Below are 26,911 nucleotides of genomic sequence, written 5' to 3'. Positions count from 1 at the left end.
TTTAACAAATGAAGAAAATGCAAAGTTAAGTGATTTGGCCACCATTTTGCTAACTAGCTAGGACTAAAACAAACACACCTGATTTTAAATATGTATAAAATATAAATACTCTTGAGTATGGAATCCTGAGGTTGCCAGCCTATTCATTCATTAACAAATAGCTGGCTTTGTTTGGAGTTGGGGAAAACCTGTTCTTTGGGTAGAATTTTAAACATTTATCTCAAATCTCCCCCTCCAAAATGAACAGATACCACACTCGGCTTATCAACATGGCTTGCTGTAAGATACAGCGTATGTGCTTGCCTTTGCCATATCAGGTATTAGGACAAGGTTGTGTAACTAGCATTTTGTATAAATCATCAGAATGCCCTTACTCTTGTATTTGTGGACTTGGAAAAATTTAGAATTCCTTCTATTTAATCAAATCAAAATCTTTCAGTTTGGTTAAATCAAAGTCTTATATTTGGAGTTAGTTGGATAAGCTTGTGTCCTTTGTAACGGCTTCTCCAAATGTTACGGTTAAACATATAAATCATTCTAAGATAGAATATATTCTAATACAGAAGTATCAGTGCTTGTACCTTTAAATTTTTCCTGTGGTCATGTATGGATGTGAGAGTTGGACTGTGAAGAAGGCTGAGCGCCGAAGAATTGATGCTTTTGAACTGTGGTGTTGGAGGAGACTCTTGAGAGTCATGTGGACTGCAAGGAGATCCAACCAGTCCATTCTGAAGGAGATCAGCCCTGGGATTTCTTTGGAAGGAATGATGCTAAAGCTGAAACTCCAGTACTCTGGCCACCTCATGCGAAGAGTTGACTCATTGGAAAAGACTCTGATGCTGGGAGGGATTGGGGGCAGGAGGAGAAGGGGACGACCGAGGATGAGATGGCTGGATGGCATCACTGATTTGACGGACGTGAGTCTGAGTGAACTCTGGGAGTTGGTGATGGACAGGGAGGCCTGGCGTGCTGCGATTCATGGGGTCACAAAGAGTCGGACACGACTGAGCGACTGAACTGAACTGAACTGAACTGAAGAAGAACCACTGCATATACAGACGTGTGATTAAAGTTTCTACACACCCTGAAAGTGGGAAGTGAGAGCAGACAAAGGGACCGTGACCTTGCCCCTTTAGATGGTCAGTGGAGTTCTACCTTTTCAATGCAGCTGTACTAAAAATACAGTTTCTTGTGTCCATGCCGATATCCCAGTTCTTTAACAATATTAGATAAATGCTTAATTCTGTCAGTAAGAGTTGTTCTGCTGCTGCTTATTACATGACTAATGCTTGTAATGTGTTTTAACCAGGATTTTTGCAAAGCGTCAGTTTGATTTATCACATGTTTCAGGAGTTGCTGAGACTCTCTGTGGCAAGGTCAGCACCCCTTTGTTTGCTGTGTCATCAGTGTGACCGGAGGAACCCCTCCCAATACAAAGAGCTGGGATTCTCAGGTAGGGTGCAGGCCCTCAGAGTAGAGGAAAAGGAGATAGCTCCTCTTCAGTGTTTTCCAAATCTGGCTGTTAATCAGTCACTGCGGAAGTTTTTTTAAATGCAAGTTCCTTGACAACACTCTGAAGGTCATATACCAGGAATTTATTAATCATACATATATTGAGCACTTACAGCATAACAGTTCGTATTCTAGATCCTGTCTACAAAGTATTAATTCCCTGAACCCTTAGAGCAGCCCTGTGTGGTAGGTACTACTGTTTTGAGACGAGGCAAAAAAGACAGCGAAGTTCTTGCCTACGTTCATGCAGCGAGGGAAGGGCAGAGCCAGGGCTCTGACTTTGGCTGTCTGGTTCCAGAGCACACGTTCGTAATACTCTGCAGCCCCCAGGTCACTGATGGTGTGATGACACAGGCAGTACGCTTCCTCCTCATCCGCCTCAGACCTGAGGATGGAGCCATGTCACTGCAGCAATGAAGCTGTTATTAGGAAGGAAGAGAGGGAGGGAGGGAGATCGTAGATGGACAGATACATAGACACTGGTTGGCAGGAATTACTAGGGATGGCAGGAAGCAGGGGAGTAAGTGTAACTATGTAGGGCTAGGCAAGGGAGGTCTTTGTGGTGCCGAAAAAGTTCTGTGTTTTGATTGTGATGCCAGTCATGCAGATCTGCACAGGATAAAATGACAACTCTGCGACGGTCAATTGCCTGGTTTTAATATTGTACTTTAGTATAAAATAGGCTTCCCTCGTGGCTCAGATGGTACAGAAACTGCCTGCAATGCGTGAGACCCAGGTTCAATCCCTGGGTCAGGAAGATCCCCTGGAGAAGGAAATGGCATCCACTCCAGTATTCTTGCCAGGAGAATCCCATGGACAGAGGAGCCTGGTGGGCTACAGTCCATGAGGTCGCAAAGACTCGGACACAACTGAGCATTTTTCACTCATAGAGATAGGACCTCTGGGGAAATGGTGATCAGTACACAGGACCACTCTATTTTTGCAATTTCCTGTGAATCTATAACCATTTCAAACTAAAAAAAATTTTAAATCCTTTGCCTCCCTTTGACAAAACCCAGGTCAACTAGAGGGCTGTCTCCTGAAGATCGAGAGATTGCTCTTGGAAGACTTTCACTTAAGTGCAAGAAAAGTGTGGTGGCTCTGGGCAGAGCAGCAGTGTGGCAGCAGTGGTGGAAACTGAGAGTGGCCACCACCAACGCAGACAAGCGTGCCCTGACTACAGAAGGGGGCTGAAACTTGTTGCTTGTATCTTGCAGTGATTCCCAAGTGACCAGTGCTCAGGTGACTAAGTAAGAACCTCTGGGGAGAAAGCTGGGTGAATGCCAAGAATCTGTGTCCCATGCTCAAGGATATGTTCCAGCCACCTGTGTTGAAAAAGTTCCCTAGTTGATACCTCTTAGCTTAAGGAGCAGCTGATAAAACTGGACCCCAGTAGCATCTCAGGAATCCACCACCGTAAGGACTATAACTCAAGCCCTTGGTTTTCACATGGTTGGTATGACTCAAAGACAAGCTTTCCACTCATAAAAACATCCAAAGTGTATACCCTTTTCTGAATGCTATGTATAAACAAATATTACAATGAATTTTTTTCTAGTGCCTCTCATATTTGATTTACCAAGCTTCTTATGGAAGAAATAGAATTATAAACAGCAGCATTAAAGTTACAAATGTTTTAGGATTCAAGGCCATTAAGTACTGCTGCTAAGTGAAGAATGGTTTTGGCTACAAGTAACAAAATCAACCAATCAACCAATAGTAGTCTATTTGTCTCTATAGTAAGAAGTCGAGATGTAGGTAGTTCCTTACAGCTGGAGAACTGGAGCTGATACCTTTGTTGTTCTCTTGGCCTTTCCTTCATGGCTCCAGTCTCTCTGCATTCAAGACTGGATAGAAGGGAAGGGGCAGGACCACTGGCATTCTGCTCCTGTCTGACTGGTGGATACAGTATCCCATGGCTACTCCTGACGCAAAGGAAGCTGAAAAATTGTGTTTTGCTTTAGATAAGAAAGGAAAATGGGGAGGGGTTGGATGTTGGAGAGCTACTCTACAGCGTCTGAAACAGCTTTCAAATTAAATTTTATCAAGCACCATTTAATTAAATCTAGAAACAGCTGATCAGATATATAATAATAAAACTGTCAGAAAATACTGATATGAAAGTTAGGCATAAAGCTCTCCACTGTCAGTAATTACACAATTTTGTATTGGTCTTTCATTCTCTGTTGGAACTGATTCTAGATGATGAAGAACGTCTGTTCCTTCAATCAGTTGCCTATATTGGAGAAAAAAATGGGGAAAAAAATTGTCAAGTTTCACGTATACCTTACGTTCTTAAATTGAGTCCTGTCTAGCTTAGCTAAGGCTACAAATTAAATTAACCTCAGTCATAAATATCTTAAACTGCTCTAGATACGTGTACTCTATCACACTCCTCCACACCTGCTCCGGGTCTCTTCCAGTCTGTTATCCTCACTGCCGCCAGAGTGATCTTTTAAGAATGCTAATGTAGTCTCACCTCCCCACTTCAATAATCTCCCATTATCCTTAGGATGAAGACTGAAGGTCTCTACCGTCACCCACCTCCCCTCTCCCCTTGAGGGTGCCCTGCAGCATGCTCCCTTGCTCTTGACTCCAGCTGGACCAGCTCGCAGCACCTCAGCCAACCCATGTGCCCTTCCTGCCACAGCTGTCTGCTTTGCTCTTGCCTCCCACTCCCTCTGCCTGGTCACCTCCTGGGCTTCCTTCGGATCTCGCTCAGTCATCACTTCCTTGGGGAATGTTTCCTAGACACGATCCTGCTTCCCCACCCGACTTCTATCAAGTTCCCCTTCTTTATAGGAGTGATCAGGGATAAATTTGACACCTATTTCTATGCTTCCTGAGTTAATTTCTGATTCTTCCCTGAGGGCAGAGATCATGCTGTCGCTTAGTGCTACTCAGTGCCTGGCACAGCGTAGGTGCCTCGTCGGCATCCACTGAACACGTGAATTAAAGGCAGCCCAAAGCCGCGCTAGTCTGAGTCTCTTCTCATTCAGTGGCCACAAGCCAGAACTCCCTGAGTGGAACTAGGCTTTGGATGGTTCTCACAACTCAAAACAAAAGGCAGCAGGGGCCAGAGAGCCAGCCCTAAACATAGGACTATGCCCCCTGCGAGGGTTTGGGTTGAAGTAGTGGTTGACGAGGTATGATTTCCATTTCACGATCCTTTAGGGGACGCAGTCAGTGCTGACGCTGACCATATGCTAGTCATCTCTCTGTTTTTTCTTTTGATGTGAGGGATGTGTTTTTTCCATCCCAGTTAGAAAACATGACAGAGCAGGACAAAAAGTATATTCTCAGGATAGAGAGCAGGAAAGAAATGGACAGACTCACCTTTGTCCAAAGAGGATGCGAAGCCTATTCTCCAAATTGGTTTCATAGACACTGAATGAGCACCTACTGTATGCACCTCTCCAGGTGTTAGGGCACAAGATAAATGAGGCCCTGTCCCTATTTCCAGTTGTTCACACTGTGCCAAAGAGGACAAGGAAGCAGTTTGATTTTGGTAGTTGGTGGGGATTTCTGACCTAAGCCCTGAATGGGATTCTGGCAGACTGAAGGAAGGCAGAAAGTGACAAGACAAGCAGAGGCCCAGAGGGTGTTCTGGGAGGGACGGTACTCCGGGTCTGGCTGCAGCTCAGCCGCCATGTTGAAAGCTTCCAAATGTACGTCTCCAGCCCTGGAGCAGCTTGAATCCCTTACTTCTGGTGTTGAGGAGTCGCCACCTGCCTGTCATAGAGCTGTCTTCACTTGAAACATAACTTGTCCATCTTGAATTCATGGTCTTCTCTCCCATATCTTCCTTTTTGTATTCTCTGCTGAAGTGAATGACACCAACCATCCAACCAGTTCCAGAGTCCTCGGAGTTCCTCCAGCTCTTCACTGCCCAGGATGGTAGCCACTAGTCACAGGTGGTGATTACATTTAATTAAATTTAGTTCCTCAGTTGCACTGGCCACATTGCAGCTGCTCAGTGGCTCTATATGGCAGGGGCTATCATATTGGGCAGCACTGATCCTAGTATATTTCCATCTCTGTGGAAAGTTCTATTAGGTATCATTGCTTTAGAATTTTCCCATAACTTCACCACCAACATCTAAACAGTCATAAAGTCTTGTTGAATCTAAGTTCCAAATATCTCTTGAATTTGTATTCATTTATCCCCTGCTCATATGTACTGCCAGTGCCTTAGAAGAAAACTTCATGGCCTGCTGTTACCATCACTTGTTACCTGGCCTTTCTCCCTTCATTTTCATCCTTTGCTAATTAATCCCTCACTTCTGCTAAAAAGATACCTTTTTCAGAACGAAAACCTCGTCATGTTGCTCCTAATTTAAAATTTTTGCATGGCTTCCCAGGGCCTTCAGGTGGGGGCCCATGCTCAGCAGCATGGCACCCTCAGCCCTTTGAGAGCTGGGCCCTGGCCGTCTCATCTTCTCCAGCCACTGTGCTCTCCGTTTCCCCTGGGCACTAAGCTCTAGCCCAACGAAGTGACTGGTAGATAGGATACTCCCCTTACTCCTCAGGTCCCTCTGCAAAGGCTCTTCACTCCTTCCAAAACAGATTCTACTCATTTTGATTTCCACTGTGCTCTATCTGCCTAACGTCTCTATGACTTTCAGTCCTCATTTCACCTTCTCATGAAACTTTCTGTGACTCCCCCCTACTTTAGGGGTCCCTTATAGGGCGATTAATTCCTCCCTAGCACTATTCCCAACATATCCCTTCTACATTTGTGTGAATGGACTTGTATTTTTATATTCTTTCCCCATGAAACCACTGGGCAAGGGCATCAACCAGACCGGCTGTGGGTTGACACCGCCTCCCCAAAGGGCATTCCCAGTGTTATCCTTCTCAAGACAAGGCAAGGTAATGCTCCAGAAACGAGGGCTTGGATGGAGGGTCTGTCTCAAATAGGAGAGGAAATTTCTACATCTCTCTGGACTTTGCCAGCCTTGTCTGAGCTTCTGGAAGCTCAGATGAAGCTGGGGGTGCTCCGTGATGACAGGGAAGAAAAAGCATCTCCCACTAGAGGCAGCCCCACAGCAGGGAAGGAGGATATCTCCGAAGGAGTTGGTTCTATTTTGTCGGATTATCGAGTTGCCTACTATGGCATTACTTTTCTGCTTCTCCCTTAACCTTCTGCAAGGTCTTGTTTAAATAGTTCAGCCCAGACTCAGCTGTTATTTGGAGGCTTCAGGGGGAAAAAAGGAGATTATCTTTAGGCTAGAGCAATACAACGATGCAACTGCCTCTCTGAGGCCAGTGTGTTGGTGATAATGATTCAGTGGGAGAGATTCCCCCAAGATGAATCGCATGGGAAAAGCAGCCATCAAAAGGAGACCAAGCACTCGTCTCCTCCACTACCGTCCTGTAAGGATCTGCGCTGGCTTTTACTAAGGAGCTGGAGGGTATTTACTGCCTTGCCCTCCCCCCTGTATTCCCAGTGCACTTTTTACAGGGCTTGCTGTCTCATGGCTCACTGTCTCACAGTTGTTGGGTTCTCCAACATGTTATAGGCTCCCTGGAGGCAGAAATTGTGTCTCACCACTCCTTCCTCAGGACTGAGCACAGGGACCAGCATTTGGTGGGAGCCTAATAAAATGCTAGGTGAATAAAAGGCCAGAAGGCCAGCCGCAGTGAAGGCTGAAAAAAGATGGGGGCCAGAGGGTGCAGGACCTAAAATGCCACTCTGAACTCCAGGCGGTATGCATCCAGGGGCGGAGATGGTGAAAGAGGCATTAAATGTTGCAAAACGGTCAGTGTGTGTTTGAGAAAGGTTCTTTTCAGAAGGATATAAAGAATCTAAGTATATGGTTGAGGGCAGTGACACTACCAGAAGGTGACAGGAAGATATTTAAAAGATCTAAGAAATTGTGAGAATTATTTGGACTTAAAACATATTGAAAAATGCATTTTCAAAATCAGAATACAGTTTATTAAGCCAGGGAAGATGGAGGAAAATGCATTATTTTAGCTTATGTAGCTGTTAAAATTACCTCTTTAAAGAAATCTCCTTTGGCTGAAAATATACTTTATGCTTTTTCAACCTGGAAATATCATCCACATTACCCTGAAGGAATAATTGTGCTTAAAATTGTCCTGGAAGTTTTCCTTGTAATGAAGGGTCAGTAATTATCCCTATGGAGTAGCTGGAATAATCTAAATATTCAGAAACGTTCTGACACTTTATATATCATTTCAGGAAAGACTAAGTATTAGCTTCAACTTATATTCATTTCAGTAATGAAACAGAGATATGGAACACAGGAGTGGTGAAGAGTGTCATCACCATTCATTTTAGGTCCACATGCCTATATGCTTATTGCTAACAATAAACTGGAAAATTCTGACAGAGATGGGAGTACCAGACCGCCTGACCTGCCTCTTGAGAAACCTATATGCAGGTCAGGAAGCAAGTTAGAACTGGACCTGGAACAACAGACTGGTTCCAAATAGGAAAAGGAGTACATCAAGGCTGTATATTGTCACCATGCTTATTTAACTTCTTTGCAGAGTACATCATGAGAAACGCTGGGATGGAAGAAGCACAAGCTGGAATCAAGATTGCCGGGAGAAATATCAATAACCTCAGATATGCAGATAACACCACCCTTATGGCAGAAAGTGAGGAGGAACTAAAAAGCCTCTTGATGAAAGTGAAAGAAGAGAGTGAAAAAGTTGGCTTAAGGCTCAACATTCAGAAAACGAAGATCATGGCATCCGGTCCCATCACTTCATGGGAAATAAATGGGGAAACAGTGGAAACAGTGTCAGAATTTATGTTTTGGGGCTCCAAAATCACTGCAGATGGTGACTGCAGCCATGAAATTAAGAGACGCTTACTCCTTGGAAGAAAAGTTATGACCAACCTAGATAGCATGTTGAAAAGCAGAGATACTACTTTGCCAACAAAGGTCCATCTAGTCAAGGCTATGGTTTTTCCTGTGGTCATGTATGGATGTGAGAGTTGGACTGTGAAGAAAGCTGAGCGCCAAAGAATTGATGCTTTTGAACTGTGGTGTTGGAGAAGACTCTTGAGAGTCCCTTGGACTGCAAGGAGATCCAACCAGTCCATCCTAAAGGAGATCAGTCCTGGGTGTTCACTGGAAGGACTGATGCTGAAGCTGAAACTCCCAATACTTTGGCCACCTCATGTGAAGAGTTGACTCATTGGAAAAGACTCTGATGCTGGGAGGGATTGGGGGCAGGAGAAGGGGACGACAGAGGATGAGATGGCTGGATGGCATCACTGACTCAATGGACGCGAGTTTGAGTGAACTCCGGGAGCTGGTGATGGACAGGGAGGCCTGGCGTGCTGTGATTCATGGGGTCGCAAAGGGTCGGACATGACTGAGAGACTAAACTGAACTGAATAATATTCTAATAATTATTACCTGAGACATTTCTGTATTTTAAGGGCTTCCCTTATAGTTCAGATGGTAAAGTTCAGATGGGTCACCTGCAATGCAGGAGACCCAGGTTCAATCCCTGGGTCAGGAAAATCCCCTGGAGAAGTGAATGGCTACCCACTCCACTGTTCTTGCCTGGAGAATCCAATGAATGGAGGACACTGGCCGGCTACAGTTTGTGGGGTCTCAGAGTTGGATGGACATGACTGAGCGACTAAGCATGCATGCACGTTCCACAGTTTAAATTGCTCAGTAACAAAAAGTTACTTGTAACTTGGATGACTGTCATCTTTCTCTTCACAGTGTTCACGGACAGTTACTTAAATGGCTTTGCCTCACTTCTGCATCTAAATATATACACATCATTAACAGCTATGGTATTATTCACTTTCATTGACAATATCCTTGAGGCTAAAGATCCACAGAAGGATGGATGATGGATGAATGGATGCACAGAACATTGTAATGGCTAAATAGTTTCTGTGTTTTTAATAGATAGCAAGCTTCTTGTGTGTTCAGTCGCTCAGTCGTGTCTGTCTCTTTATGACCCCATGGACTGTAGCCTGCTAAGCTCCTCTGTCCACAGAATTTTCCAGGCAAGAATACTGGAGTGGGTTGCTATTTCCTTCTCCAAGCAAGCTTCTTATGAAATACTTATTTCTAAATATATTTGTCTATAGTATTTGTATTACTTTTGTTTTTTAATTGTTTTTAGTTTACTTGTAGGCTATGTACAATGCTCACCCAAATATTTTTGAACCACATTTTAACATATATAAATATTACATAAACAAACTTAAAATGCACATACCCAAAAGCCACATATTTTTTATCTAGATACGGAGCAGCCTGTAGTGTGATATAGAATTGTGACCCATTGCTGTGACGGCCTTTGTTGACCATTCCAAGAACTCCCCTTTTATTATGAGGAACTGAGAAGTTTTCATCTAGAAAAGACAATACATAGTAGGTCATTAAAATATTTATTTTCTTGGCTGATTGTAACATATAGAGCACAAACAGAATGCTTGGTTACAAGGATTCGCAATCATATTTATCAGTGTATTCCAAATTGTAAATATTCTATTTGTTTCTTATAACTTTCACTCAGCTGGGCTGTTAAAAAAAGATAAGCTGGAAAGTCTTATTAGAACTATTTAAACATTTACCTTTAGTTTATCATTAACATCCTTAAAAAACAAGTGTGGTAAGAAAATTGATAACGTAAAAGGAAAAACTTGAAATAAAAAATGTAAAAGGAAGTGCATACCTTTTTTAGGAATTAAAGTCAGTAAACATTCTTGTATTGTTTTGACAGTAATATTTTATTCAAACTACCAATGTGATTATTAAAAATGCCTCCTTGGAGATACCTTTCATGGACAGACCCTTCCCTTCACAGCATCTTCCACAGGCCTCTATTGTAGTCTTTAAAATACTCTGTAATTGTTCACAGGTTGTGTCCTGTTTGGGAAGGCAGGGACTTTATCTCATCATGCCTTTTATCCCCAGGGCCACCTAGCACATTACTTGGCACATGTGTGGCCTTAAATATTGATGAAAATAATTTATGCCATTGTTAGTAGTCTTTAAGTAAATTTTAATCTCAGACCTTACATGGATTGACCAAGATTTTGTGGAAAGTGATTTTTTTTTAAGCAGAAGATTTAACAAGTAAAGAAAATTATACAGTGATTATCAGACCACTATTTGCAGGAAGAACCATTTCCAGCATGAAATAAGATTTGCCTCCAAACTCAAAAACACAGAAGGAAGTAATAGAAGAGAAATTCAGTAAAAGTTTTCATTCAGGAACTATACCAAATTCTGGGGATAATTGAGAGATGAATATTAACTGTCAAGATTTTCCTAAACTACAGTTGCTGACTATTCTAAGTTTCAAAGCTAAGTCAACGAAACAATTAAGCCATACCCATGGTGGTTACTTTTAGCTTGTTAAACTGCACACTGAATAAAGACCTGAAATCTTATGAAATGCAAATAAAATATTATTGTATCTTTATAATTACATTGATACTCCATATTCATTTTGATGAAATAGAGAGTAACCCATTAATTTCACAGAAAATGGCATGGCATAAGAAATCTGCCCAAGCAAAGATTCATTCAATGACAAAATTATTTTTGTCATTGCTTTTAGATATTATGATCCATTTTTCTTAAAATCTGGAATTAGTTGGAAGAAAATTTATAGAGTTGTAACATTTTTACCAAAAATTCTGTGATTATGGGAGAACTTTTAAAGCATTAAAGGTGTAACTTTGTTTGAACTAGAAATCAGAATTCAACTGCTGATGAAAATCAGTTTCTGAATTTAATATAAAACTCATTCTGATGTTTAAAATGAAAGCAACTACTACTTTACCAGGTTTAGGCAAATTGCCTTGCATTCTCTCTGGTAAGAGAATAATCAAACAGTTTAGGGGCATTTCCATATAATTTTCTGAAGACAGTAATGTCAAGTGGAAACTGGACTTGAGTCCTGCAACATCAGTTTTTTAAACCTACTGCTCTAATTTTACCAGCATCTTTAAATAATAATAGATGTTCACTAATTATATATTGTTATATAAATGTAGGTGTGGTGGATTCATGTCAATGTATGGCAAAACCAATACAGTATTGTAAAATAAAGTAAAAAAAAAAAAGGCAAAAAAGTAGGTGTGCTGCTGCTGCTGCTGCTGCTGCTAAGTCACTTCAGTCGTGTCCGACTCTGTGCGACCCCACAGACGGCAGCCCACCAGGCTCCCCCGTCCCTGGGATTCTCCAGGCAAGAACACTGGAGTGGGTTGCCATTTCCTTCTCCAGTGCATGAAAGTGAAAAGTGAAAGTGAAGTCGCTCTGTCATGTCCGACTCGTAGCGACCCCATGGACTGCAGCCCACCAGGCTCCTCTGTCCATGGGATTTTCCAGGCAAGAGCACTGGAGTGAGGTGCCATCGCCTTCTCCGAGCAGGTGTGCTACCTACCATTTTTAAACTGCTGCTTAAATGAATTATTTTTTATATTTTTAAATAAATTACAGTTGATTTTAAAGTATATTAGTTTCAGGTGTGCAGCACAGTGATTCAGTATTCTTACAGATTATATTCCACTAGAAGTTATTACAAGAAAATGGCTATAATTCCCTGTGCTATATATCTTGTTGTTTCTTTTATACATAGTGGTATGTATCTCTTAATGCTATACCCTACCTTGTCCCTCCCTGCTTCCCTCTCAGCTCTGGTAGCCACTGGTTTGTTTTCTATACCCATGAGTCTCTCTCTGTCTTGCTATATACACTTGTTCGTATTATTTTTCAGATTCATGTATAAATGGTAACATACAGTATTTGTCATTCTCTGACTGACTTCACTAAGCATAATACTCTCCAGGTCCATCCACATTGCTGCAAATGACAGCATTTCATTCTTCTTTATGACTGAGTGTGTGCTGAGAGATGAATATCAACTGTCAAGATTTTCTAAACTGCAGTTGCTGTTATTCTCAAGTTTCAAAGCTAAGTCAACAAAACAAGCCATATCCATGGTGGTTACTTTTATGGTTACAATATTCAAAATGGAATATTACACATATACACTACAAAAACACATACACATATATATACACTACATCTCTGTGTGTGTATATACATACATACATACATACATACATATATATATATACACACGCATATACTACATCTTTATCCATTTATCTGTTGATGGACACTTAGGTTGCTTCCATATCTTGGCTATTATAAATAGTGCTGCTTTGAACACTGGGGTACATGTATCTTTCTGAATTAGTGTTTTTGTTTTTTTTCTGGATATATACCAAGGAGTGAAATTGCTGGATCATGTTGTAGTTCTATTTTTAGTTTTTTAAGGAACCTCCATACTGTTCTCCATAGTGGCTATACCAACTGCATTCCCACCACCAATATGCAAGTGTTCTTTTTTCTCCATACCCTCTCTAACATTTGTTATTTGTAGACTTTTTGATGATGGCCATTTGAACTGATGTGAAGTGGTATCTCAATGAATCAATCATTTTGATTTATATTTCTCTACCCCATGGACTGTAGCCCGCCAGGCTCCTCTGTCCATGGAATCCTCTAGGCAAGAACACAGGAGTGGGTAGCCATTCCCTTCTCCAGAGGATCTTCCTGACCCAGGGATTGAACCCACTCCCTTCACTGCGGGCAAATTCTTTGCCTTCTGAGCCACCAGGGAAGGCGCAGTGGTTAGTGATATAGAGCATCTGTTCCTGTGCCTGTTGGCTATCTGCATATCTTCTTTGGAAAAATGTCTATGAAGATCTTCTACCCATTTGATAGGGTTGTTTGGGGTGTTTTGAAATTGAATTGTATGAACTGTTTACTTGTTCTGGATATTAACCCCTTGTCAGTCATATCATTCGCAAATATTTTGTTCTATTCAGTAGGTTGTCTCTTTATTTTTGTAGATGGTTTTCACTGCTGTGCAAAAAAACTTAAGTTTAATTAGGCTATTTATTTTCACTTTTTTATTCCTTTTGCCTTAGGAAACAGACAGAAAGATGCAAAGCAACCTACAGATTTAATGCATTCCCTATCAAAATACCTATGACATTTTTCACAGAACTAGAAAAAATTCTGTGGAACGACAAAAAACTTTACGGAACCACAAAATATCCCAAATTGCCAAAGCAACCTTGGGAAAAAAGGAATAAAGCTGGAGGTATCGCCCCCTCAAACTTCAAACTATACTATAAAACTACAGTAATGAAAACAGCCAGGGTACAAGTGCAAAAACAAACAGATAGATCAATGGAACAGAATAAAGAGCCCAGCAATAAACCCATGGTCAATGAATCTATGACAAAGAAGGCAAGAATATTCCATGGAGAGAAGAAAATCTCTTCAATAAGTGGTGCTGGGAAAATTGGACAGCTACATGTAAAACAAGGAGATTAGAATATACCCTTACTCCCTCAAACTATATATAAAAATAAACTCAAAATGGGTTAAAGACTCCAATGTAAGATCTAAAACCATAAAACTCCTAGAAGAGAACATGGGCAGAACATTCTTTGGGACTGAAATATTTATTTTAAAACATGTTGACTCTGTGCATGACATTAGGTATAAAAAGCCAAGTGTTCATCAATATATGAATGGATAAATTCTTTAAGAATATTCATAATATTAAACCAGGAAAATGAGAGAATTCCAGCTATAGACAACATGGATAAATTTCACAGGCAGTGATGAACAAAAGAAAGGACACAGAGAGCACCTGCCATGAGTCCATTCATTATTGTTACTCAGTTGCTAAGTCATGTCAGACTCTGCAACCCCATGGACTGCAGCAAGCCAGGCTTCCCTGTGCTTCCCTGTTTCCTGGAGTTTGCCCAAACTCATATCCATTCAGTCAGTGATGCCATCCAACCATCTCTTCCTCTGTCGCCCCCTTCTCCTCCTGCCCTCAGTTTTTCCCAGCATCAGAGTCCTTTCCAGTGAGTCAGCTCTTCTCATCAGGTGGCCAAAGTATTAGAGCTTTATCTTCAGCATCAGTCCTCCAGTGAATATTCAGGGTTGAAGTGAAGTGTTAGTTTCTCAGGCATGTCTAACTCTTTGTGACCCCATGGACTGTAGCCCTTGGGCTCCTCTGTCCATGGAATTCTCCAGGCAAGAATCCTGGAGTGGGTAGCCATTCCCTTCTCTAGGGGATCTTACCCCCACCCCCCTGTACCCCAGGGGTTAAACCTGGGTCTCCTGCATTGCAGCCCAATTCTTTGCTGTCTGAGCCACAAGGGAAGCCCAAGTCCACTTCATATAAAGTCCAAAAATAGGAAAAACTTAATTTTTTTATTTAGGGATTTATGGATGAGTGATTGGAGAATCCCATGGACCAAGGAGCCTGGCAGGCTACAGTCCATGGGGTTGCAAAGAGTTGGACACGACCGAAGCGACAGCACACACACACGCATGAGTGGTAAAACTGACAAGAAAAGCAAGGTCACCTCTAAGAGGGAGATGGAGTTATTACTGAGGATAGGCAGATGGGGTGCTTCTGGCATGCTGGTGGTTCTTTCTTGACAAGGATGGTAATATAGGGGGTTGCTTTATGATTAGTTTTAAACTGTACATATCAAATTTATACATATATTATAAATCTCAGAATTTAAAAAACAGTAGCCCTTAAGTGGCTACCCAGCCATATTATCTTGTTCTTAATTCTACCAAAAAATACTTTTGTACAGCTTTTAGTTGCATTATTGAATATTAACAGTGCATCAGGCTCTCTGCTTTTTGTTAATGTCTACTTTCATTTAAAGGAGATCTAGGAATTAGACAAATGGATTTTATTTAAGTGCTGTATCTGTTTGTTAATTAGAGCACATGCTAATATCAAGAAACTGGTCTACTTAAAGTAATAAGGATAATCAAGTATTTAAATACGTTACTGACTTCCCTAGTGGCGCAGTGGTTAAGAGTCCACCGGCCAATGCAGGGCTCACGGATTCAATCCCTGATCCTGGAAGATGCCACATGCTACGGAGAAGCTAGGCCCGTGCACCACAACTGCTGAGCCTGTGCTCTGGAGCCCGTGAACTACAACTACCGAGCCTGCATGCAGCAACTGCTGAAGCCTGCATGCCTAGAGCCCATGCTCTGCAACAAGAGAAGCCTGCTCACCGCAGTGAAGAGTAGCCCCTGTCCACCACAGCTAGAGAAAGCCCTCGCAAAGCATCAAGGGCCCAGCACTGCCAGAATGAATAAAATTATTTAAAAATACATATATCCTTTCTTTTCTTCGGCTGTTCACATAAATAGCCTTTTCTCTAGTCAGCCCAGGCCATGGAGTCACCAATCCCTTGAGAGTGGGAAGGATTAGGGATATTATACAAGGAATACAAAGCAGGGGAAGAGTTGATAAGTAGCTTCTAACCTTCACAACAGGATCTGGGAAGACAAAAATAGCTGTGATTCAAAATAAAGCAAAACAAGGCTTCCCTGCTGGTTCAGTGGTTAAGAACCTGCCTGCCAATGCAGGAGACGCGGCTTCAATCCCTGGTCCGGGAAGATCCCACTTGCTGTGGAACAACTAAGCTCACGTGCCACCACTACTGAGCCTGTGCTCTGGGGCCCAGGAACCACGACCGCTGAGCCTAAGCCCCCCAACCTACTGAAGCCCACATGCTCTAGAGCCTGTGCTGCGCAACCAGAGAGGCCGCCACAAGGAGAAGCCTTCACGCCGCAACTAGAGAAAAACCCGCGCAGCAAAGAGGACCCAGCACAGCCAAAACTAAATAGAAAGTTACGCAAAACAAAGCAAGACTCTCCTCAAGTTAAAGACTAACCAATTTATAAAACAACAATTAGGTAAAATTTATTTCATTCTTTTAAATTCACTGTTAAGCTTAATAAAAGTGATTTTTGTGGTTATAACTTTTTAAGAAGCCCTGGGTTTTAACTGTGCATCTCATGGAAATACGGTCCAGTGAGAGAATGTAGAAGGAGGCCTGGCTGTCGATGTATTAACTGACATTCCATGGGGCCGGGGGAGGGTGAGTCTACTTGAAGAGGGAACCCCGCGCTGTAGCTGTTTTGAATACTGGCCCCACATTCTCTCTTTCAGCCATTTATCTTTCCTTTGGGAGCATCTCTTTTCATTTGACAGTGTACTGAATTCCTGATTCTGCACTGCCAGACAAACTGAGGAATGAAAGCTTCCTTAAGCCCACCAGGCTCCCTGGGCACCAGAGGAGCCAGGCCTCCAGCTGGAGAGGAAATCCCCACAGTATCTAACAGGAGCGAAAGGGGAATGGACGGAGGCATGGGGATGTCCACAGGGACAAGTGAGATGAGCGAAGAGATCGATCTCCTGGACAGAAGACCCAGGCCCTGCCTGGGACTGCACTTCCAAGCAGAAAGAGTTTGGGTGATCTGTTAATGGTTGTGGGGTGGAAAAGTTTGTGGACCCTGATCGGAGATGAAGGATTTCAGGAAAGCTGCCCCTGTGCCCTTTCCCTGTCTGCAATGTCTTATTTTAAGCCCTAGCTCAGAGCTGCTCTGGTCAGCGCCCTCCGCTCTCCCAGGCAGTTGTTCTTTCCTGCCGCACTGGCTGCTTCCTCTGTAAAGGCGCTGGGCACCGCGCCAGTTCTTTTATGTGTTTAAACATCTGTCTGGGCAAAAACACTGAAATCCTTAAGGGTGGAAACTTGGTCATAACATCTATGTTTCCTAAGGTCCTAGCACCATATTGGCACCTAAGAATTTAAAGTTATATGAACAAATAAATAAATGAGTGGTGTCACTTGCATGATTTCATTTGATAAAGCTGTATCTGCATGAATTTAGAAGGAAAACTAGCTCTTTTCCTGTTCTCTTTGGCCATTGATTCAATATGATTATTTAAAAAAAAAAAAACCTTTTCATTCTATTAAAATGTAGACACAAAAAGCCTTGTAAAACTAATGTATAGTATTGTTAAAGTTATTATAAGGCAAATACCCTTTTAAACACCATCCTGGCCAAGAAAAAGAACTTCGCCAGCCTTCCCCAGAGTCCCTCTCCCCCTCCAAAGCACGTCCGTAATGTTTTATGTAACTCACGTAGTCTTACCATCCAAGTATGCCTCCCTAGGCACTACAGTTGAATCTCTCTCATTTTACTGAACTTGTGATGCCTTTTAAATCTCTCTTAATCCACAGGTTTTCTCTCTGTCTCCTTCTTTTCCTTGCACTGTGTCTGTTCCTGAGCTAGTTCACCTTTAGGATTTCTCGCAGGCTGGAGTCTGCCGGCTGCACACACACGGTGCCGTTCAGCAGGTTTCGCTTGTTCCCTGTCCTGTCGGTTCTGTGTGAATGCTTGTGTTGAAGGGGCATGTTGCTTCACTTTGATTGATATGTGAGGGAGGAAGTGACTTGAGCATGATGAAGCTCACCCCTCCTTTAATGTGCCGTTCCCTCTGGGAGAACCACCAGGTAACTGTAGGAAATGGCCTTCACTGAACTGAGCCAGCTGCCCAGGAGCACAGACACCTCAGATGTGACCAACCAGCTTGGTCACCGCATGTGAGCCACGTCCGCCCACATCTGGAGTGACAGCCTCCCTCCGACTGCAGAGAACGCTCCTGCCGCCACCTCCAGATCACTCACAAGATGCTGCTCTTCCCACACACCGCCTCCACAGACAGCAGGGCCTTTTCAGGGTAAGGTGCCTTATTTATTATCACACTGATGTGTTTCTTGACCACATAAAACATACAAAACTATGTTACTATTTTTATTGCAAACTTATTTTTTAATATGTCACCGAGGAATTTTTGTTTTTACCTCAGTTATGCCATCAGTCAGCCCTGTGGTTTTTACTGTGTGGTTTGACAAAGCACAGAGATCTTTTAAGAACATATTACTAGCAGAACTGGTTGCATTTCTCGCAAACTGGATGCTGGGTCCAAAAGCTTCATCGGGCTCATGTTCTATCCCTTTGGTAGTGTGTTCTCTCAGCAGAAGGCCCACACTGTCTGACTGTCCCTGTTCTTGTGGAGGCAGTCGATAATGACGCAGCAAATGCCCACATCCATTATTTCACTGGGGGCAGCAAAGTGGTGACATTCTGATTTCCTTTTCACTGTTGACTGGAATTCTTTTATAACAAGATGTTTCCCCTTATCTATGATTTAGTATAGTTCCTATAGGAGAGGCAAGAGAAATGCTGGATTTTTACCTATATTTATCAGTTTTCAAGATAATGAATTTGTTTCCTATCATTTCCCTGAAGGTAAACAAGTAGGATTTCTCTTACAATATGATTATGAACTCATGGATTTAAAATCTTTGTTGGGTTTCAGTTAGCTGCAATTACCACTCAAATGACTCCATCTCTGACCAGTGAGAGACTCTTCAAATTGACTCCTGAGCCCTTTGCCATGACCCCAGTAAATTTTTAATAGTGCTTTTGGCTAGGTCATGATAGCATGACTGAACATGAGCTTCCACGCTCATTTTGAAATTTCCTGTCTCAAAACTCGAATCTGCCATGTTTTCCAGAGACCCTGGTTTCTTAAGCAAGAAATGATATTTCAAAACAACAATCTAAATTCTAGGAGAATGTATCACTACTGGGCTGGTCACTGTAGACAAATTCCATGGCCTAACTAAGATATAGATACGATACTTCTTGAGTTTAATAGGATATTTCCAATTCATGTTCAGGACTATGGAATATTTTACTTGTTAACCTCTATTATATTTCATCTGTATTTCCTTTCTTCCACAATGAAGATTCTAACTCTGAAGGACAGGAAATTATAAAATTAGAATATCTCATAATTACTTGTTTTTTCCTACATTGTATATACAGCAATCTCAGTATAATACAACTATGACCAGTAAAATTTAACTGAAAGTAGTTTAAAATTTTGCATATATTCTCCCCATTTCTTTCATTTAAAAAAAAATTGTTAGACTAAGCATATAGTCATTATATATCATACTCTCAACCTTTTATTCCTCATTGAATTTTAGTTTTATAAGTAATTATATGATTAATGCTCACCACCAATTCTTCTGTCAGGATGCCTCTTGTAATCTGGCTGAATGAAACTCATTCTGCAGTCATTGATTCCTCAGGAATGACTCATGACAACACTATTCCCTGAAGTTTTACATATTGATAACTCTGTGTGCCCCTTAAAATTCACATTCAGTTTGACTGTATATAAAGCCCCCAGGTTCCATTTCATTTTAATTGAGCATCATAAATATATTACTCTGTTTTCTTCTGGCCTAAGAATATGATGATAATGTACTTTTCTTTCCCTTATAAATCACTTACTGTTTTTGTCTAACTGCCCAAAGATTCTTTTTTCTTTTTCTTTAATATCTAATAATATTAGTAAAATATGTTTGGTGTTTGGTTGTTCTGGTTCAGTACTGTCAGATAGCTGTCTGTTCTTTCAGTAAGTAGTTTCAAGTTTTTAAAAAGATATTTTTACTTGAGGTATGAACATGCAGTAAAATGCATATACTTTAGATGTTTGGTTTGATGCATTTTGACAGTTGGATATAGTGGTGTAACCACCACCCAAACAAAATACACAGTATCAGATCCTTTTTTCTTTCAGGAAAGCTTTTTAAAATTATGATTCTTAGTATCTGTTCCATTCCCTTCTACTGGTTTAATTCCTTAAGGATACTTATCATCTGTATGCTGGATCTTCTTTCTGTATCACTTTGTTGTAAATCCTTTTCATCTTTATTCATCTCGTTTTGATTTAAAAAATGTTCTTCTCCTTCTGCCTTTTGCTTCTTTTAATACACATATCAGTTGTTTTTATTTGGTCTTGTGTTCCTTATAATTTGTTCATTTCTGGAATTTTCTTTTATTGTTAATTCTTTTATTCAGTTCTGTAAACAACCTCATATCTGAGGTTTTCTAATTCTGATTTACGAGTTCTTTCCTGTCATATAATTTACTTTATGTCTTTTAGCTTATTTTGAAATCATTTTGACCTGTGAGCTTTCTTTCTATGATACTTTCATTATCTGTAGTTATATGACTATGCACTTTTTTTTTCATTCAAGAAAATTTCTGCTGCTTTCTGTCTCCCTCGGTGTTTAGAAGGAGGTGTGGCGTTAGAAGCAAGGTAGTTTCCCAACTTCACAAACTCCCTCTAGTGCTGTTCTGTGTTGATCATCTGCGTGGCAGCGTGGTTCCTGGGATTCCTGGCTCTGTCCCTTTCCCTCTTCATCACTGTTATCCCAATACCTGCATAATTTTGATTCCACTCCCAACACTTCTTCTCAGTGTGGGCCTGTCCTGGAACAGAGGGCTTTCAGATCAGTTTTGAGAATTCACAAAGGTTTGACTACTCTGGCCTCAAGCCTTATGAGGGGTCCCATGCACTACCCTGCTCTTGCCTATTGTGGGGTTTTATATCCTCAGCTCTGACAAAAATATCCTGCTTTCGCTCACATCCATGCTGATACTATGCGGATTGTGTGACTGTTGGTAGTTTGACCTCACCTGTTTATATTTTAAATTCGTGTAGATACCTTGCACGTAGTTTTGTTGTGTTATCCATGGGTCTTCAGTTTTCCCATCTAGTTTTTTGTCTATTTTTAGGTTGGGATTTCAAAAAATTAAAAAACTATGCCACTACCACTATCATCTTCCCAGGATCCCCAATGGCAATCTTAGTAGGATGGTTATCAGGTACCAATTCTAAGTATGAGCATAGCAAAGTACAAGCCTTAAAAATATAAATTCCCTTCTACCCTTACAATCCTAATTTTAGAAACTTATTCTAAAGAAATAATACAACGAGGCAAGTGAAAGAAAGTACAAAGCTGTTCTGAACTGAATTGGGGTGCCTTCCCGCCTATCCCATTTTTAACTCCCACTTCTAGCATGTGTCCTTGTAGTATGTTACTCCAAACGCTATCTTATTTGAGATCGTGAAACTGTCCAGTCCTGTTAAATTTGAATTATCAATTAAAATATGACTGTCAAAATTTAAAGACACATACCTTCAAATGTTGGTCCATAAATTGACTCTCCATTATCTCCTTTTCCAGCAACTATATCTGAGAAATAGCAGTAAATAAACATTAAAATTCTGAAATTAAACAGAGAGATAATGGCAGGTGAAAATGCTTTAAATTATGATTCCATTTATAACAATAACCAGAGTAAGTGACCTAGTTGTTCAGTATCTATACCATGAAAATACTTCTATAATGATTTCACTTCTATTTTGTAAGTACTTTAACATTCCTGATCCCATTTTTTCCCCTCATAACTCCCAAGTAGGCTAAATTTAATGTAAAACCTTTGAAATGATGAAGTATTAAATTATAATTGTGGCTAGAATTTAAATTAAGTGTGTTCATATAGGTTTGACTTATTTCACAAGTTATTCCATGGTTGATCTTACTTTTCAGAAAAAAAATGGAAAGATTTAGCCAAGGATGAAACAGGAACAGTGAGGTCTTTTTAACACAAGAATGAAAATAGATGCTGTAAAAAGAATTAATGTTCACATTTTTATTCTTTAGAACTCTGTACTGATAACTCATTTATCTGGTGTTTTACAACTGAAGTTCCTTTGCAATATAAAGATTTTTTTAATGGTATTTATAGAACCTGTTTCACATTATATGCATTATATGCATATTTTGGCTTAGGCAATGATCCTACTATAAAACTCCTCTATGCACAGCTACAACAGAAGCAAAGCTAACTCTAGTGAAACTAGAGGTCTCCGAGGTCTGTGCTCTCCCCATCAGCCCTTTTCCTTCCTTCAGCTCTTCAGACAGCCTCCTTGAATAATGTGCAATAAATAATTGTTGAAGAACTGGCCCATTTAAACTCAGTATTGAGTGCTTTACAATAACAGTGTCTGTGCAATTTTAAAAAATCTGATGCAACAGCAAGCAGGTGAAGAGAATTTATGCAGGAAAGGGACATACAGCGTTTAAATTATACTACTCATAAAGCTGGTTCAAAACTTAACTGATAAACCTTAAGTCTTCAACAGACTCTGCCAGATATATACTTCCTTCCTGCCACTCCCACCCCATTCACCACAGCCCAAGGCTGTTCTCAGAAGCCTGCTGCAGTAGCCACAGGCTAAATCCGGGTTTGAATGTCCTCTAGCACCAATTCCTTCCTGTCCCAGAGTTTGCTTTGCTTGGTGAACCTCCCCAGGTGATTCCCCTGTCTGCTGACTTATGTAAATACCAGTGACACTCCCTCCAACACTTGTCACTACACTTGCCCTTTGCTTCTGATCTCCCAGGTGAATATTTTATATTGACACCATGTCATTCAGTATTTAATATTTTTTGTGACCATAACCCACCCCTTTGAATTCAGCTCTGGATATCTTCTGTACTTCTGACAGCAGATTCAGCAATGCAGAACAGTGGTTAAAAGTAAACTCCAAAGTCAGATGATTTTGATTTTGATCTTGATGTTGGTTACCTTTCCCAACACTGTTTCCTCATCTGCTATAGACAACGATGATGGAAAATGCCTCCCCGGTAGTTCTGAGTGTGAAATGCAGTCATGTAGGGAGAGCACTACACATGGACATCACCAGACGGCCAACACCAAAATCAGACTGATTATATTTTTTGCAGCCGAAGATGGAGAAGCTCTATACAGTCAGCAAAAACAAGACCGGGAGCTGACTGTGGCTCAGATCATGAACTCCTTATTGGCAAATTCAGATTGAAATTTTAAAAAGTAGGGAAAACCACTAGGCCATTCAGGTGACCTAAATCAAATCCCTTATGATTTTACAATGGAAGTGAGAAATAGATTTAAAGGACTAGATCTGACAGAGTGCCTGATGAACTATGGATGGAGGTTCATGACATTGTACAGGAGACAGGGATCAAGACCATCCCCATGGAAAAGAAATGCAAAAAAAGCAAAATGGCTGTCTGAGGAGGCTTTACAAATAGCGGTGAAAGGAAGAGAAGTGAAAAGCAAAGGAGAAAAGGAAAGATATAAGCATCTGAATGCAGAGTTCCAAAGAATACCAAGAGATAAGAAAGCCTTCCTCAGCGATCAATGCAAAGAAACAGAGGAAAACAACAGAATGGAAAGACTAGAGATCTCTTCAAGAAAATTAGAGATACCACGGGAACATTTCATGCAAAGATGGGCTGGATAAAGGACAGAAATGGTATGGCCCTAACAGAAGCAGAAGATATTAAGAAGAGGTAGCAAGAATACACAGAAGAACTGTACAAAAACGATCTTCATGACCCAGATAATTACGATGGTGTGATCACTCACCTAGAGCCAGACATCCTGGAATGTGAAGTCAAGTGGGCCTTAGAAAGCATCACTATGAACAAAGCTAGTGGAGGTGATGGAATTCCAGTTGAGCTGTTTCAAATCCTGAAAGATGATGCTGTGAAAGTGCTGCACTCAATATGCCAGCAAATTTAGAAAACTCAGCAGTGGCCACAGGACTTGAAAAGGTCAGTTTTCATTCCAATCCCAAAGAAAGGCAATGCCAAAGAATGCTCAAACGACCCCACAATTGCACTCATCTCACATGCTAGTAAAGTAATGCTCAAAATTCTCCAAACCAGGCTTCAGCAATACATGAACTGTGAACTTCCAGATGTTCAAGCTGGTTTTAGAAAAGGCAGAGGAACCAGAGATCAAATTGCCAACATCCACTGGATCATCGAAAAAGCAAGAGAGTTCCAGAAAAACATCTATTTCTGCTTTATTGACTATACCAAAGCCTTTGACTGTGTGGATCACAATAAACTGTGGAAAATTCTGAAAGAGATTGGAATACCAGACCACCTGACCAGCCTCTTGAGAAACCTATATGCAGGTCAGGAAGCAACAGTTAGAACTGGACATGGAACAACAGACTGGTTCCAAATAGGAAAAGGAGTGCGTCAAGGATGTATATTGTCACCTTGCTTATTTAACTTCTATGCAGAGTACATTGTGAGAAATGCTGGACTGGAAGAAGCACAAGCTGGAATCAAGATGGCTGGGAGAAATATCAATAACCTCAGATATGCAGATGACACCACCCTTATAGCAGAAAGCGAAGAGGAACTCAAAAGCCTCTTGATGAAAGTGAAAGAGGAGTGAAAAAGTTGGCTTAAAGCTCAACATTCAGAAAACGAAGATCATGGCATCTGGTCCCATCACTTCATGGGAAATAGATGGGGAAACAGTGTCATACTTTATTTTTGGGGCTCCAAAATCACTGCAGATGGTGACTGCAGCCATGAAATTAAAAGACGCTTACTCCTTGGAAGGAATGTTATGACCAACCTAGATAGCATATTAAAAAGCAGAGACATTACTTTGCCAACAAAGGTCCGCCTAGTCAAGGCTATGGTTTTTCCTGCGGTCATGTATGGATGTGAGAATTGGACTGTGAAAAAAACTGAGTGCCAAAGAATTGATGCTTTTGAACTGTGGTGTTGGAGAAGACTCTTGAGAGTCCCTTGGACTACAAGGAGATCCAACCAGTCCATTCTAAAGGAGATCAATCCTGGGTGTCCATTGGAAGGACTGATGCTGAGGCCGAAACTCCAATACTTTGGCCACCTCATGCGAAGAGTTGACTCATTGGAAAAGACTCTGATGCTGGGAGGGATTAGGGGCAGGAGGAGAAGGGGACTACAGAGGATGAGATGGCTGGATGGCATCACCGACTCAATGGACATGAGTTTGGGTAAACTCTGGGAGTTGGTGATGGACAGGGAGGCCTAGCGTGCTGTGATTCATGGGGTCGCAAAGAGTCGGACACGACTGAGCAGCTGAACCAAACTGTGGGAAAGCACATGTATGGTGACTGACAGAGTATCGTGCTCCTTCATTAGTGGCCGTTATTATTGTGCATCATCACACACTTATGGAATGCATCTTCTCATTATCATTTTCACTATCATTCTGATGACCATGATGATGATAAAATATATTAAAGTAAATCTCAAGAGATCCTTCTCAAGGTAGTTGGCCTTGTGGGAGCCACAAAGAGGATCCTGCCAACGTGGCTTAACAACTTGGTATCTTCATTAACTTCAGCTTCAGAAATGAACAGAATGTATGTTTCCCGTTTGTCTTCATTCATTCATTCCTTGAACAGACTTTTAAAAAGCATCTACTAAAACCGTATGCTAGGCACTGTTCTCTAACTTGAGGATGTAACAGTGAATGAAATAGATAAAAATCTGTGCACTCATGGAACTTACATTCTATTGAAAAGAAACAGTCAGTCAGTTAACAAAGAAGTATTAATAGTATGTCCTGTGGTGAAAAGTGCTAGAAAGAAAAATAAAGCTAGGTAAGGGGACAGGAGAGCAGCCCAGAAAGGGGAGAGGAGCAGTATATGGAGAGGAAGGTGGCCGGTTTTGAATAGGGTGGTCAGGTAATTCCTTCCTGAGATAAGCTCTTAGCAAAAACCAGAAACAGGTCAGGGGGTGATGCAGGGGGATATGCAGAGGAATATCTCCCCGAAAGAAACAATGAAAGATCTCAGGGCATATATATGCTTGATATACTTAAGGAACAGCAAGGAGCCCTCTGTGTGGAGCAGAATTAGCAAGACGGAGAGGTCAGATGATGAGATGGGGTTGAGGGAGGAAGAAGACTTTGTAGGGCCTCTTGGTCCCAGAGAGCAAGCAGCAGTGCTTGGAAGCATCCTAAGGCATGACACCAAACCACAGTCAGTTCCTGTACTCCAAAATTCTACCCAAAGCCCTTTGAGAATCTGACATCTGAAGGAGGAGGTTGCTTATGGAGCTTAGCAGTTCAATATACCATGTCCTTGAATCCTCAACATATCCTGTAATATTATAATTATCCCCATTTTGTGATTAGGAAACTGACTCAGAGGTCACAAGTTCCTTGTCCAACATGGTGCAACTTATACGTGTCAGTCTGGATCTGAATCTGTTAACCAGAATTTTTTTCCAAACTCCTTAAACATCATTGCTTTGTTATCTGAAAACATGAACTGAGACCTATGCACTTTCTGGAAATTTTGCTTCAGATAAATAAATCCCATGGTCTACTTTCCCCAAATCCTGCTCTGGCTCACAGGGGTGAGAGGAGGTCTAGCTAAAAACAAAACAGAACACCGCATCTGGAAGAGCAGTGACAACCTGAACTAAGTGTCAGGAGACATGGATATGGGCCCTCTTGAGGATTATCTTACACTAACAAAAAATCAAAAACAGTCTAAATGTTCACCAATGGGAAACTACTTCAATTGGCATAGCAATATGATGAAAAACTAGGCTGATCCTCAACATTTTACATGTCAATATACATAACCACATAAAATTTTAGGGGCTTCCTTGGTGGCTCAGATGTGGGAGACCTAGGTTCGATCCCTGGGTTGGAAAGATCCCCTGGGGGGGGGCATAGCAACCCACTCCAGTATTCCTGCCTGGAAAATCCCCTGGACAGAGGCACTGGGCAGGCTACAGTCCATGGGG

The 26,911-nt window shown here is 41.4% G+C and overlaps 1 protein-coding gene across 1 annotated transcript in view; it reads right to left on the bottom strand.

Moving 5' to 3' along the window:
- Nucleotides 1-3,636: 3,636 nt before the first annotated feature.
- PPIL6 (peptidylprolyl isomerase like 6) overlaps nt 3,637-26,911 on the bottom strand; it is a 36,291-nt gene continuing 13,016 nt past the window's right edge. Inside the window, exons 6-8 of the mRNA XM_052645999.1 lie at nt 21,449-21,505; nt 9,739-9,874; nt 3,637-3,748 (exon numbers count right to left, since the gene is read on the bottom strand). Coding sequence (XP_052501959.1) covers nt 3,637-3,748; nt 9,739-9,874; nt 21,449-21,505 — 305 coding nt within the window. The remainder of the gene's footprint in view (nt 3,749-9,738; nt 9,875-21,448; nt 21,506-26,911) is intronic.

The sequence above is a fragment of the Budorcas taxicolor genome, chromosome 9 (assembly GCF_023091745.1).
Source record: "Budorcas taxicolor isolate Tak-1 chromosome 9, Takin1.1, whole genome shotgun sequence".
Lineage (NCBI taxonomy): Eukaryota > Metazoa > Chordata > Mammalia > Artiodactyla > Bovidae > Budorcas > Budorcas taxicolor.
The sequence above is the reverse complement of the archived record's forward strand: the minus strand, read 5'-3'. Positions and strand labels throughout refer to the sequence as shown.